Source organism: Diadema antillarum, unplaced genomic scaffold, assembly GCF_040938485.1.
Source record: "Diadema antillarum isolate AM-2024a unplaced genomic scaffold, OU_Dant_1.0 seq00000875_RagTag, whole genome shotgun sequence".
In the NCBI taxonomy this organism is placed as follows: Eukaryota; Metazoa; Echinodermata; class Echinoidea; order Diadematoida; family Diadematidae; genus Diadema; species Diadema antillarum.
This window is the reverse complement of record NW_027271739.1, coordinates 277506-290492: the sequence shown is the minus strand read 5'-3', so window position 1 is coordinate 290492 and position 12987 is coordinate 277506. Positions and strand designations below refer to the sequence as shown.

At 43.8% G+C, this 12987-nt stretch overlaps 1 protein-coding gene across 1 annotated transcript; it reads right to left on the bottom strand.

Annotated features, from left to right (window-relative positions):
- Window positions 1–1806: 1806 nt before the first annotated feature.
- Window positions 1807–2604, bottom strand: LOC139740699 (uncharacterized). Its single transcript, XM_071651267.1, has one exon. The coding sequence runs from the start codon at window positions 2602–2604 to the stop codon at window positions 1807–1809; it is 798 nt and encodes a 265-aa protein (XP_071507368.1).
- Between the last annotated feature and the right edge of the window lie 10383 nt (window positions 2605–12987).

Below are 12987 nucleotides of genomic sequence, written 5' to 3'. Positions count from 1 at the left end.
CATTATTCAAGTGAAATGTAATGCATATAAAGAAAAGGATCGTGTTGTTAGTATTGTTAATTTTGGTTGGATTCAAACTGATTTATTATCATTGTTTTACTTTTTTAATTATAGGCCTATAAGATTTGAGAATGAAATCGATAAAGATCAAGGAAATATAAAAAATAGTGTAATTTGAACAATACCCTGAATATTGGACACATTCCGACTTCAATGACTGTATCCAGCTCTCTTGTCCGGCTTCTGTTATTATCGGAACGCCTCCAAGAGGTGGAGGCAAGAAAATTGAAAACTCCCGTAAAACTCACACAATTTACATGATAACATTCGATACAGTAAGACGTTACGAATTTTACATCTAAATATTTCAATTTCATGGCTATGCACTACTGTTGCAGTGTAAACTACGTACCTATCTGCCACTGCACGGGTCAGCAGCCTTGTGGAGCCGGGAAATGTGAAAACGCCGGGAAATGTGCAGACGCCGGGAAATGTGCAAAGTCTTGCCTGGAAATGTGCAAATTTAATCAAAGGGAAGTGTGCAAACATGACGCCGGGAAATGTGCACAAGTTCATTTTTTGCCGGGAAATGTGTAAATTATTAACTTTAGCGATATCGTGTATAAAGATGGTAGATAAACTCCATGTCAAAACTGCCCATGAACCTCCACCATCTATTGGCAAGAAGCACCATTACGGCAATGGAATCTCAATTTGTTTAAATTAGCCACCCCCCCCCCCCCTCCGAAAAAAAGGGGGACCTCGAAGTCCCAGAACTACGGTTTTATCAAAATTCTTCTTATATTCTATAACCAAATAAGATTGAGCTAGGTTGGTTCTATAAAGACGTTGATGACAGTAGTTTAAGATTAATGGCAGATCCAGGGATGCAGGGCGCGGGGCCATAAGTGGGGAGGAGGCTTCAACCCCCCCCCCCTCCCCCCGAGTCCCTAAACTAGTGTTATGAAGACATTAATGACTGAAACTGCATGTTTGATTATGGCGGATTCAGGAGTGCCCGGATCAGGGGGGGGGGGGGGGGGGGTATGGGGAGGAGGGGGATTTTCTACATTTTCAGCATCTTCTTGGAAAAGGTATGGATTTTGTACCATTATCCTTTTTAAGGATAAAGGATATAGTATACACAGATACGCTGTTTTTACTTTTGTTTCCTAGTGGATAATATTTGCATTTTAGGATACAGGGGTGTAATAATCCGTCATTTTCTGGTGATGTATAAGTTTGGTCTGTGTGACAGGATTGGATTTTTAGGATATTTAATATTATATCGGTATATAGGAAAGTACATGTATTTCCACACATGTGCATGTTTTACACACACACCCACACACATGGTTTTCGCGAACGAAGATTTAAGGAAGTCCACGTCTGCTGCAGGCTCGAAAGTGACTGATGAGTCCGATGCGGGACAAGCAGGCACAGTTGCAGCGGTTGCACGGGAAAGTCGGCTGGTTGGTGTTGGGTGTTGGGTTTTTCCTCTGTTGTCTTTTTCTGTTGAGTCGGGCCCTGCGATCATCCTCAAAGGCAGTTGTTGCTCGTCGAACAGTAAGGCGCCAAGATGTGCGATCATAGGCGATAGCAGCCCACCGTCGGTGATCGATGTTGCAGGTGCTCATGTTGTTTTTTTTTTCAAGCAGTCCTTGTATCTCTTCCTGGGTCCACCTCTGTCTCGGTGTCCAGAAGAGAGCTCACCGTAGAGCATGACCTTCGGAAGGCGATGGTCTTCCATTCTCGAGACATGGCCAGCCCAGCGCAGTTGCGTTTTCATCAGTGTGGCTTCGATGCTTATAGTCTCTGCCAGCTCAAGAACTTTGATGTTGGTGACAAAGTCACTCCAGTGTTCAAGATGAAGCGGAGGCATCGCTGGTGGAAGCGCTCAAGAAGGCGTAGGTGATGCCGGTAGAGGGCCCATGACTCGGAGCCGTACAGGAGAGTTGGCAAGACAACGGCTCTATACACGCTGATCTTCGTCTGTTTCTTCAGGTGGTTGTTTTTACAGACTCTGTCGTGCAGTCTACCAAAGGCGCGGCTTGCCTTAGCAAGTCTGTTGTCTATTTCTTTGTCGACTCTTGCGTTTGATGTGATGGTGCTGCCGAGGTAAGTAAATTGATCAACTGTTTTGCGTTCTGTTTGCCCTATGGTGATGTGGGGGGACTGGTAATCCTGTCGAGGAGCCGGCTGATGAAGAACCTCGGTTTTCTTCAGGCTTACTTCAAGGCCAAATGCTTTAGCATTAACTGCGAAGCAGGACGTTAAGCACTGGAGAGCAGACTGTGAATGAACAATAAGAGCGGCATCATCTGCGAAGAGTAGCTCACGGACGAGTTGCTCATGCGTCTTGGTGTGAGCTTGCAGACGTCTCAGATTGAATAGACTGCCATCTGTGCGGTACAGGATGTAAATAGCATCTTCGTTATTGAACTTTTCCATGGCTTGTTTGAGCATCATACTGAAGTAGGTGGTAAACAGGGTCGGTGCAAGAACACAGCCCTGCTTAACACCGTTGTCAATTGGGAAGGGTTCGGAGAAATCACTGTTATATCTAACCAGGCCTTGCTGGTTTTCATGCAGTTGGATGATCATATTGAGGAATTTCGGGGGACAACCAAGGCGCTCCAGAATTTGCCAGAGTCCTTCCCTACTCACACTGTGTCAAAGGCTTTAGTTAGGTCAACAAAGGTAATGTAAAGTCTCTTGTTTTGTTCCTTGCACTTTTCCTGCAGCTGTCTGAGGGCAAAGACCATGTCAACAGTTCCTCTGCGCGAAAACCACACTGAGATTCTGGGAGAACACTTTCTGCGACACTAGGCGTTAGTCTATTGAAAAGTATTCGAGCGAGGATTTTGCCCGCGATGGAAAGCAGCGTGATTCCTCTGTAGTTGGTGCACTCTGATTTCTCTCCTCTGTTTTTGTACAGGGTGATGATAATTGCATCCCTAAGATCTTGAGGTAGTTGGACTTGGTTCCAACAAAGCGTGAAGAACTCGTGAAGCTTGGTGTGTAGGGCTTTTCCACCTGCCTTCCATACCTCTGGGGGGATTCCATCCTCACCAGCTGCTTTGCCGATTTTCATTTGTTCAATCGCTTTAAGTACACAAAACAAACACATACACAAAACATAAACACACACTCATATATTCAGTTTTCTCACGGATAATATATCTATATTTGCATTACAAAAAGTCTACACGCGAACGGTGACAAACAGATAATGAGCTATGATGTAGATCCGTCATTTGCATACCACCTATCACAGTGCGCTGAGCGTTAAAGAATAATACATATATTCATGATGCAATCACGCACCGCAAATGCTACGTTGAGTTAATGTATTAATGTAATCTAAATAGTAATAAAGACGCGCGCACCTATTGTCACGTCACGAATTTGCATACGCGCTACATCACGATCACGCGTTGACCCGATGCGACCTCGTAAGGCCAATGACGTTTAGCCAATCAGCGTAGCGTATTCAAGTGAGAAGCACGCAATTGCTTTAGTGTATGGACATATTGGTGGGTTATTCACTCGGGGCTAAACTGACATGGTTTATCAAGTGATGTATGTCTCAGAAGTAATTTAAGTTCATCAATATTAGAAATTAAAGCCCCCGTTCCACTATGCCGTTCTCGCTACGATTTGACAATTTTCTCAGGTCGGGAAGGATCGGGTAAAACCTCAGCCGATCTGAACACAGTACGATGTTAGAACGCTCTAAGTACGCTGCAGTTACGACTACCAATTGCCTGCTATGCTCTTACTACGATGATCGGGAATGAAACATTACGATCTCTGCCGCTGTCGGTACGCTTTAGAACGATGTAGCTACGCTGTCAGTCCGATGTTGCCGATGTTATCCGATCGATGCGCGCTGTATCTACGCTCTGAACGATCTATACGATCTTATCAAGCTGTTACCCCGTTCACAGAGCTGAAAAGTGCCCGATGTACCCCGATGTACCACGATTCGACTGTCGATCTGAAGTCAGTCAACTTATTAGCATGCAGAACCGACTGTGGACTTCGAAGAGGCTCCTCAACTCACGGTTCTTTTGCAGCAATGCATTGTATAAACAAAGACGTGCTGATTTTTCCAAGGCTTTTTCTTGATGCAATTGCTTTTACTATAGTCCGTCTTCCTCCAGTTGCAGATGATTTCATATTCTTCAAAATTCTGCTATGTCCTCTTCGTCCTCTTTCCGCATTACGTGCAGTCTCTCCTTCTTCGCCATTTGGGTAGCTGCTTCGCTGCTTTCTTCTCTTCTTTTTCTTCATCTCTTCTTCTTCTTCGAAAATTACAGCTAAAATTACTTCCCGTTCTTGTGCCGATGTTACTACACTCAGAAAGACTTTGTTACGCTCATCCCGCTGCGTTTACGCCGTCACTACGCTCTCCCCGCTGCGTTTACGCTGTCACTACGCTCTCCCCGCTTGCCGTACGACTGAAAATAGGTCAGTTTTGATCGGGGAGATCGGGCAGAAATTTTGAACCGGTTCAAAATTTCTTCCCGACCTGAAAAAAATGCCCGCTCCAACCCCGACCTCCAGACGCTGCTACTACGATGCTCCCGATCCCCGTACGCTTTTGCCGCTCTCTCCCGATCTGCTAGATCGGGACAGATCGGGGTCCAAATCGTGATAGTGGAACGGGGGCTATAACTACGAATATTTAAGTGGGCAAATTTTAGACCCCTCTTTCTGAGCGGAGGAACTGAACCATTCATCAAATTATCAATTTTACTTTTGATTAGTTCATGTGGTCGCTCCTGAAGAGTATTTTGTGCTTTGTCAGTGTTAATATTATCATTGCAATTCAATTTTCGGTACCAACTTTCAAAGCAGTGTTAAAGGAGAACCCGCACAATGTTCACCGAAGTTAGAGCGAGATGTTGCCGTCACGAGACGTAGATGCTCGTGACACCCCTGCTGAGATTTCAGCCGCCCTCGAGGTGGAATCATGCTGAAATTTTGTATTGAGGATCCCACCACTTCAGTATGATCTCTGTTGAGTAGATGCAGTGGGTTGCTCTCTGGGTCGCCTGATGAAATTTCGCATATTCGAAGCAAGAACAGCTTGCCCACCCTTGTTGATGTGAACCCCATCTCTCCCAAGATGCCTTTTACCGATGTTGCTGTTATCAATGAAACCCCAGCCCCAGCTCCGTTCACGGGCAGCGGTTTTCAGGCGCTCATTCACCCCATCGACGAGGCACCTCTGATGAACTGATTCCCATCTACGGTGCACAATACTAGATAATACAACTTCACATCCTTTAGTTGACATCCCGTCTGCTAAGGCTATGATGTCATCTGCGGTGGATGTACTTCTATTGCCATCCGAAACGTTGTCTGACCCGATATGTAGAATGAAGTCTCCTTTCGCCTTTACACACTTGGCAACCTTCTTAGCGGACATATCTGCCACCTTCGCACCCGGGTGTGGATGGCAGATCACAATGCACCTTCGGCTCAGAAGACGGCCATCGATGTCCTTTATTATCGAGTCCCCTATGATGACAGCATCTGGTAGCTCAGTGACACGGCGTTGTCTATTGTCTTCCGGGCACTCACTTACCTGGCCGCTATTTGGTATTGACGCCGAGGTAATAGCCTCAGGAAGCACAGAGCCATCCAAGCGTCTTTGGCGATGACTTTCTCGGTGCTGCTTTAGTTGTTCGCTTGTCGACAATTAGTTAGAAGACTTACTAGCATTCGTACTTCCAGTGATGATTTCAGGTCACTTAGATAGATAGCGGAGGCGGTGCCTTTCACGATACTCTTTAATTTGGTCGCTTGTTGACATCACAGGAGAAGGCCCAGGGAGGCCCAGCGAGGACATCGAATGGATTCTGCGTCGGGACAGTGTAGGTAGTTTTGTGTCGCTCATCATGCCCAGGGAGACGCACTCTGGGGACAGTTCCCACTATTTCGTGGAGATTTTCTTTCTCCTTTATCAACTCATCATTATTGACTCTAGCTTCGAGTTTGTTGAGCCTGATGGACAGTTCGCTAACGGCAGAGAGTACTTGTCTCCAGGTCAATTTGACTGCCATTATTGGTATTTGTTTGGCGGAAATCGTCGTTTACTTCATTGTCTATTGAACTTTGCAGCCTTTTTAGTCTAGCAGCCAGAAAGGGTTCCCGTGCACCCCCCCCCCCCCAAAAAAAAATCTACGATATGTTCGAAGATTGTCATAATCTGTATTTTGCGAATCTGGTTGTCGCCAGCGGAAAAAAAAATTGCGCGTGCGTCTAATTTGCATATTTCTAAGATGGCCGCCACCCGTTGGTAGGACACAGATTATTTTTGAATAACTTTAGTTAAGAATATCCGATTACCATAAAAATTGTATCATTTTAAAGAGAATTAAATTTCCTACAAGTTGATACCCCATTTTTTTTTTTTTGGATAAATAGGGGAGCGGTGAAGCAGCAGGTGCGGATACACTGGGAGCTGTAGTCGTAAACCTACACACAAGCGGCTCGGGACATGTGGTCGCTCTTCACAGGACCGAGGCAGCAGTGGAGATCGGCAGCCTTCTGAGCGACCGAGCAGCCTTCTTGAGGATCGCTCTGCTCGCCTCTTCAGCAAGAGGATGGGGTTAGAAAAGGTGCCCTAAACATAGCCTGCCTCATCTTACCCTGGCCAGCATACCGCGGCTGGCGGGGATCCCCTCTAGCGGCTGAAACACAAGGAAAATGAAAACAAAAGCGCTCATCCTAGCATCATGGAATGTGAGAACTCTACTTGATGACACGAAAACAAACAGGCCAGAGAGACGCACTGCGCTGGTCGCCAGAGAACTGGCTCGCTACAATGTTGACATAGCTGCTCTTAGCGAAACACGGTTAGCAGAGAGAGGTCAGCTAACTGAAACTGGTGGTGGCTACACATTCTTCTGGAGTGGACATAGCAGTAAAGAGAGAAGAGAGAAGAGAGGCTGGTGTTGGATTTGCTGTCAAATCCATCCACGTGCAGAAACCAGCGAGCATCTCTGTGGGACTCAATGACCGTCTGATGTCAATGCATCTCCCACTTGGAAAGAAGACAAGTGCAACCATCATTAGTGCCTATGCTCCGACCATGACAAACGCTGATGAGGTCAAGGACAAACTTTATGAGGAACTTGATTCTCTCATCGCTTCTTCAAAGTCTGAGAAGCTCATCATCCTTGGTGATTTCAATGCTCGAGTAGGGGCCGACTATCATGCCTGGCACAATGTAGTAGGGAAACATGGCATTGGAAAATGTAACAGTAACGGGCACTTCCTCCTCAGATTTTGCTCCTCTCATAACCTAGTAATCACCAACACCACGTTTCGACTACCGACTCGGAACAAGACTTCATGGATGCATCCTCTTTCGAAGCATTGACATCTTATTTGACTATGTGATCGTCAGGGCGAGGGACAGGCAGGACGTGAGAGTGACTAAGGCCATGTGCGGTGTTGACTGCTGGACGGATCATCGCCTTATCATCTCAAAGATGAACCTCCTAATCCAGCCCAAGAGAAGGCCACAGGGCCAGAAAGTAAAAAAGAGACTGAATGTCAACAATCTCAAAGACCTCAAGAAACTGCAAGACTTCCAAGAACGCATGCATAACCACCTAGCAGACCTTCAGCTAAACCAGTCTAGCATCGAGGATCAGTGGGCAACCTTTAGGGATGCTGTTCACTCTGTCGCCCTTGAATCCCTTGGTCCAGCCACTAGGTACCATCAAGACTGGTTTGATGAAAACGACACAGAAATTCAGGAGCTCTTAGATACAAAACACAACCTTCTACGTCTACATCAGAATGATCCCTCCAGCATGGCAAAGAAGACAGCATTCACCAAGGCCCGCAGCAAGGTCCAAGCAAAACTACGCCACATGAAAGACTCCTGGCTTAGTGCCAAGGCCGATGAGATCCAAAGCTTTGCCGACAGAAACGACATGAAGAACTTTTATGATGCCCTGAAAGCAGTCTATGGGCCAAAACCGTCCGGATCATCCCCACTTCTCAGTGCTGATGGTTCTACGCTGCTCACAGAGAAGAAGCTGATTCTAGAAAGATGGGCTGAACACTTCAACAGCGTGCTAAATCGACCAGCCCAGATCAACAATGAAGCCATCAATCGCCTCCCCCAGGTGCCCATAAATCACAAGCTTGATGTGCCCCCTTCAAAGAAGGAAATCGACACAGCCATCACACAGCTGTCTAGTGGGAAAGCCCTAGGCTCTGATTCCATCCCTGCTGAAGTGTACAGAAAGGGTGGCCCAATCACCCTCATTAAGCTCACCACGCTGTATCAGTCCATGTGGAGCAAAGAACAGTTACCACAAGAATTCAGAGAGGCTACAGTTGTTCACATCTACAAACGGAAAGGAAGTCGCCAGGCTTGTGACAACCATCGGGGCATCTCCCTCCTCTCTATAGCAGGCAAGATCCTGGCCCGAGTCCTCCTCAATCGCTTACTGGAACATCTGGAGCAGGGTCATCTCCCTGAAAGTCAATGCGGCTTCCGTGCAGGTCGAGGGACCACTGACATGATATTTGCTGCCCGCCAGCTTCAAGAGAAGTGCATTGAGCAGCATCGTGACCTATACACAACCTTTGTCGATCTGACCAAGGCCTTCGACACGGTTAGTCGTGAGGCACTCTGGAAAATTATGGGAAAGTTTGGCTGCCCACGGAAGTTCATCACAATTGTCCGCCAGTTTCACGATGGGATGACTGCCAAAGTTCTTGATAATGGTGAACCCTCCAATGCCTTTCCAATGACAAATGGAGTCAAGCAGGGTTGTGTCCTGGCCCCAACACTATTCAGCATACCGTTTTCGGCAATGCTCTCAGACGCCTTCAAAGACTGCGAACCTGGCATCAACATTAGGTACAGGTCGGATGGAAAGCTCTTTAATTTTATTCACTTGAAGGCCATCACGAAGGTGAAGGAGACCGTCATCAGAGACTTCTTGTTTGCCGATGACTGTGCACTCAATGCCAATGGTGAGAGCGAGATGCAGATACAGATGGACAGATTCTCCTCAGCCTGTGGCAACTTCGGCCTTACCATCAGCACCAAGAAGACTGAGGTGATGTTCCAACCAGCTCCAGGGAACCAGTACCACAAACCACAAATTCAGGTGAACGGACAGACTCTCCAGGCAGCAAAGACCTTCACCTATCTGGGCAGCACCCTCTCCAACTGTGTCACAATTTATGCTGAGCTCAACGACAGGATCTGTAAAGCCAGCAGTGCTTTGGGTAGACTCAGTAAAAATGTTTGGGAGAGGAGAGGGATCAGCCTTTCAACAAAGCTGAAAGTCTACTGCGCAGTTGTTCTCACCACGCTTCTCTATGGCTGCGAAACTTGGACTTTGTACCGGAGACATGAGAGGCAAATCAACCACTTCCATATGCGATGCCTCCGCAATCTCCTTCGCATCCGCTGGGAGGATAAAGTTCCGGACACAGAGGTACTGAAGCGGGCAGGCATCCCTAGCATCATTACCAAAATCCGCAAGGCCCAGGTGAGATGGGCAGGCCACGTCGCCCACATGTCTGACGACCGCATCCCAAAAAAGCTCTTCTATGGAGAACTCGCTGATGGGAAGCGCAAGGTGGGAGGACAAAAGAAGCGCTTCAAAGACAACCTGAAGTTCTACCTAAAAGACTTCTCCATCAACACCGAGTCCTGGGAGACACTTGCCGCACATCGCCCTTCCTGGCGCCACGCTATTGCTGTAGGAGCCCGTAGAGTAGAGGAGCAGCGCGTCAAGCAGGCAGAGCACAAACGCCAGATGCGAAAAGCTAGAGCAGCCAACACCAACAGTGTAGCCCCTACCCACTTCTGCCGTACCTGTGAGAGAGGCGTTCTTGCCCAGATTGGCCTCATCAGCCACCTCCGAACCTATCGAGCCAATTGATGTCATTAGTCATCCTCGAGAACGAGGGACGAACACACACACACCCCCAGATAGCACTATCAAATAATACCTTATTACATAAAAAAAAGCAGTGAATTCAAATACAAATACCACTTAAACAATCACTGAATGTTACTGATGCCCCACCCTGACCTGATGGAGTTAGCTCATCCAGAAAAACTGGCGATTCGATGTTTGTTCTTTCAGAGAAACAAATGTGTTGTTATAGCACCACGGCAACACATTGCCCAACGATGATCAAAGATATGTTCAGCTCATTTAGAACTAATTATCCTTACCAAAATCTCAACGCAGAAACCTGACCAATGGAGTGAGCAAGACACTGGTAATATATTTTTTTTCTAAAAATACCGTTTCCGTGACAACACATTGTCTAACACCGTTAAATTACGAATATTGCACCACAATCGGGATAACTACTACCCGCATTCTACAAGTTACTACTCAGAAAAAGATCTCATTTTATCATCCCATTCTGACCCAAATCAACTTTTCATTTCTCATTTTAATATAAGGAGTTTAAATCAACATTTTGATCAGTTTCTTTTATTCATTGATGAACTACGATTTACTCATGGTGTCATCGGCCTCAGTGAAACATGGTTACAGGAGAAGTCACCTTCCTCTTTGTTTCACATTGATCAATTTAAACTGATAACAAATAATAGATTGTGTAAGAAAGGAGGTGGAGTTGGTTTTTATGTCACAGAAAATTTAAACCACCGGTTATTAGAGGAGTTCAGTTTTATTACAGAATTTTTTGAAAGTATTTTCATTGAGATAAAAGTACCAAATAAAGGGAATGTAATTGTCGGGGAAATTTATAGGCCACCAAATTCGAATTTAACTGAGTTCGTTGAATTACTCGATGGCATTTTGTTGAACCAGTACTTCAGAAATAAAACATGTTTTCTTATGGGTGATTTTAATTTAAATCTTTTAAACTACGATAATCATAATTGTCAAGAATTTCTTAATCAAATGTTGTCTAAGTCTTTCATTTCTCTTATAAGAAAACCTACAAGAATCACTGATATTTCTTCTACTTTAATCGTTGACATATTTGTTAACAAGTTATCTTCTTCTATTTCACCTGGTATTGTGGTTACTGATATCTCTGATCATTTTCCTGTGTATGCACTTATTGGTAACGTTGACACTCTGACAGAAAGTGCGCACAACAATTCCGGTTTTCGTGTGATGTCAGAGTCAAATATTAACAGGCTTAGAGAAAAGTTAAAACTCGTTGATTGGTCGATTGTTTATAATCAAAATGACGTAAACTTATCATTTGATTTTTTCACAGATATTTTCATTACTCAGCTCAATACTGTTATCCCTTGTCGTAAATGTTTTAAATCAAATCATAAAAAAGTACCTCGGCAGCCATGAGTTACTAAATCACTTTTAAAATGTATAAATAAGAAAAATAAACTGTTTCGTAGATATAGTAAAGTACCCACTGTTATGAATAAGTCCCGATATACTCGGTATCATAATATCCTTACTTCTTCATTACGGTTAGCCAAACGGATGTATTTTATGAATCAATTCGATGAATGTAAATATGATGTGAAGGGTACGTGGAGGGTGATAAATCAGGCGTTGAAATGTAATACTGACAATAATGCTCCTAGTTATATTCAAGAGGATGATGTTCGTATTGACGACCCCATAGACATAGCTGAAGTTTTTAATGATTATTTTGTACACATTGGCCCAAATCTGGCTGACAAAATCCCTTCAGCGCACCAGGAATTTCACTCTTTTCTGGATGATAGGAATGTGGCATCTTTATTTTTTGTACCGATTGTTGAAGACGAAATAATGTTGATAGATTAAATAACAAAAAAAGTTCGGGATACGATGGAATCACAGATTTTTTGGTAAAAAACGTTATTCATGAAATAATTTCACCCCTTACTTTTATTTTGAATCAATCCTTATCTAGTGGTAAAGTTCCTTGTAAAATGAAAGTAGCCAGAGTTGTTCCTATTTTTAAAAAAGGGCGAAAAGATTTTGTCAATAATTATCGTCCTATTTCCCTTTTAACCTCCTTTTCAAAGATACTCGAAAGACTTGTGTATAAACGTACCCTTAATTTTCTTCTTCAGTCAAAAATATTTACTGATTCTCAATTTCGATTTCGTAAAAAAAATAGTACAATTCACGCATTACTTAAGTTTATTGATAAGATAGCTCATGCTATAGATGATGTATCTCATACTGTTGGTGTTTTTCTTGATTTTTCAAAGGCGTTTGATACAATATATCATGATATTTTACTTTATAAGTTAAATCATTACGGAATTCGGGGTAAGGCGCTAGAATGGTTTTCTGATTATCTGACAAATAGAAAACAATTTGTAAGTATCCACGGTCACGATTCCCAACCTAAGTTTATTTCTTGCGGGGTTCCTCAGGGTTCCCTGTTAGGTCCACTTCTTTTTATTTTGTATATTAACGATATTCAGAACTCATCTAAGATCCTTTCCTTCGTTTGTTTTGCAGACGATACAAATTTGTTCTTTTCTCATCAAAATCCTGATGAGCTTATAAACATAATAAATGAAGAACTTGTTTCTGTTCAATCTTGGATTTTTGCAAACTTTCCTTAAACATTGAAAAAACTCATTATATTTTGTTTAGTAATTCCCCACCTGTACTACCTATCTCTGTCAAGATCAACAACATTGATTTGTCACAGGTCAATAGTACAAAATTTTTGGGTCTTTACATTGATAGTGATTTATCTTGGAGAACCCATGTTGGTTATGTAAGTAGAATTATTGCTAGAAATACAGGGGTTCTAAACAAACTTAGTTATTATTTTCCATGTAATATTCTACAGAGTATATATTCAACTTTGATATCTCCCTATCTTAATTATGGGATTCTGGCGTGGGGAAATGCTTCTAAAAATCTTATCGATTCGTTATTTATTGTGCAAAAACGCGCTATTAGAATTGTAAACCACGCTGGATACTTATCGCACACAAATGAACTTTTTATGAGCAATAAGATTTTGAAAATT

Coding starts and splice junctions, on each gene's coding strand:
- LOC139740699 (XM_071651267.1), bottom strand. CDS start 2,604: ATGATCATCCAACTGCATGAAAACCAGCAAGGCCTGGTTAGATATAAC.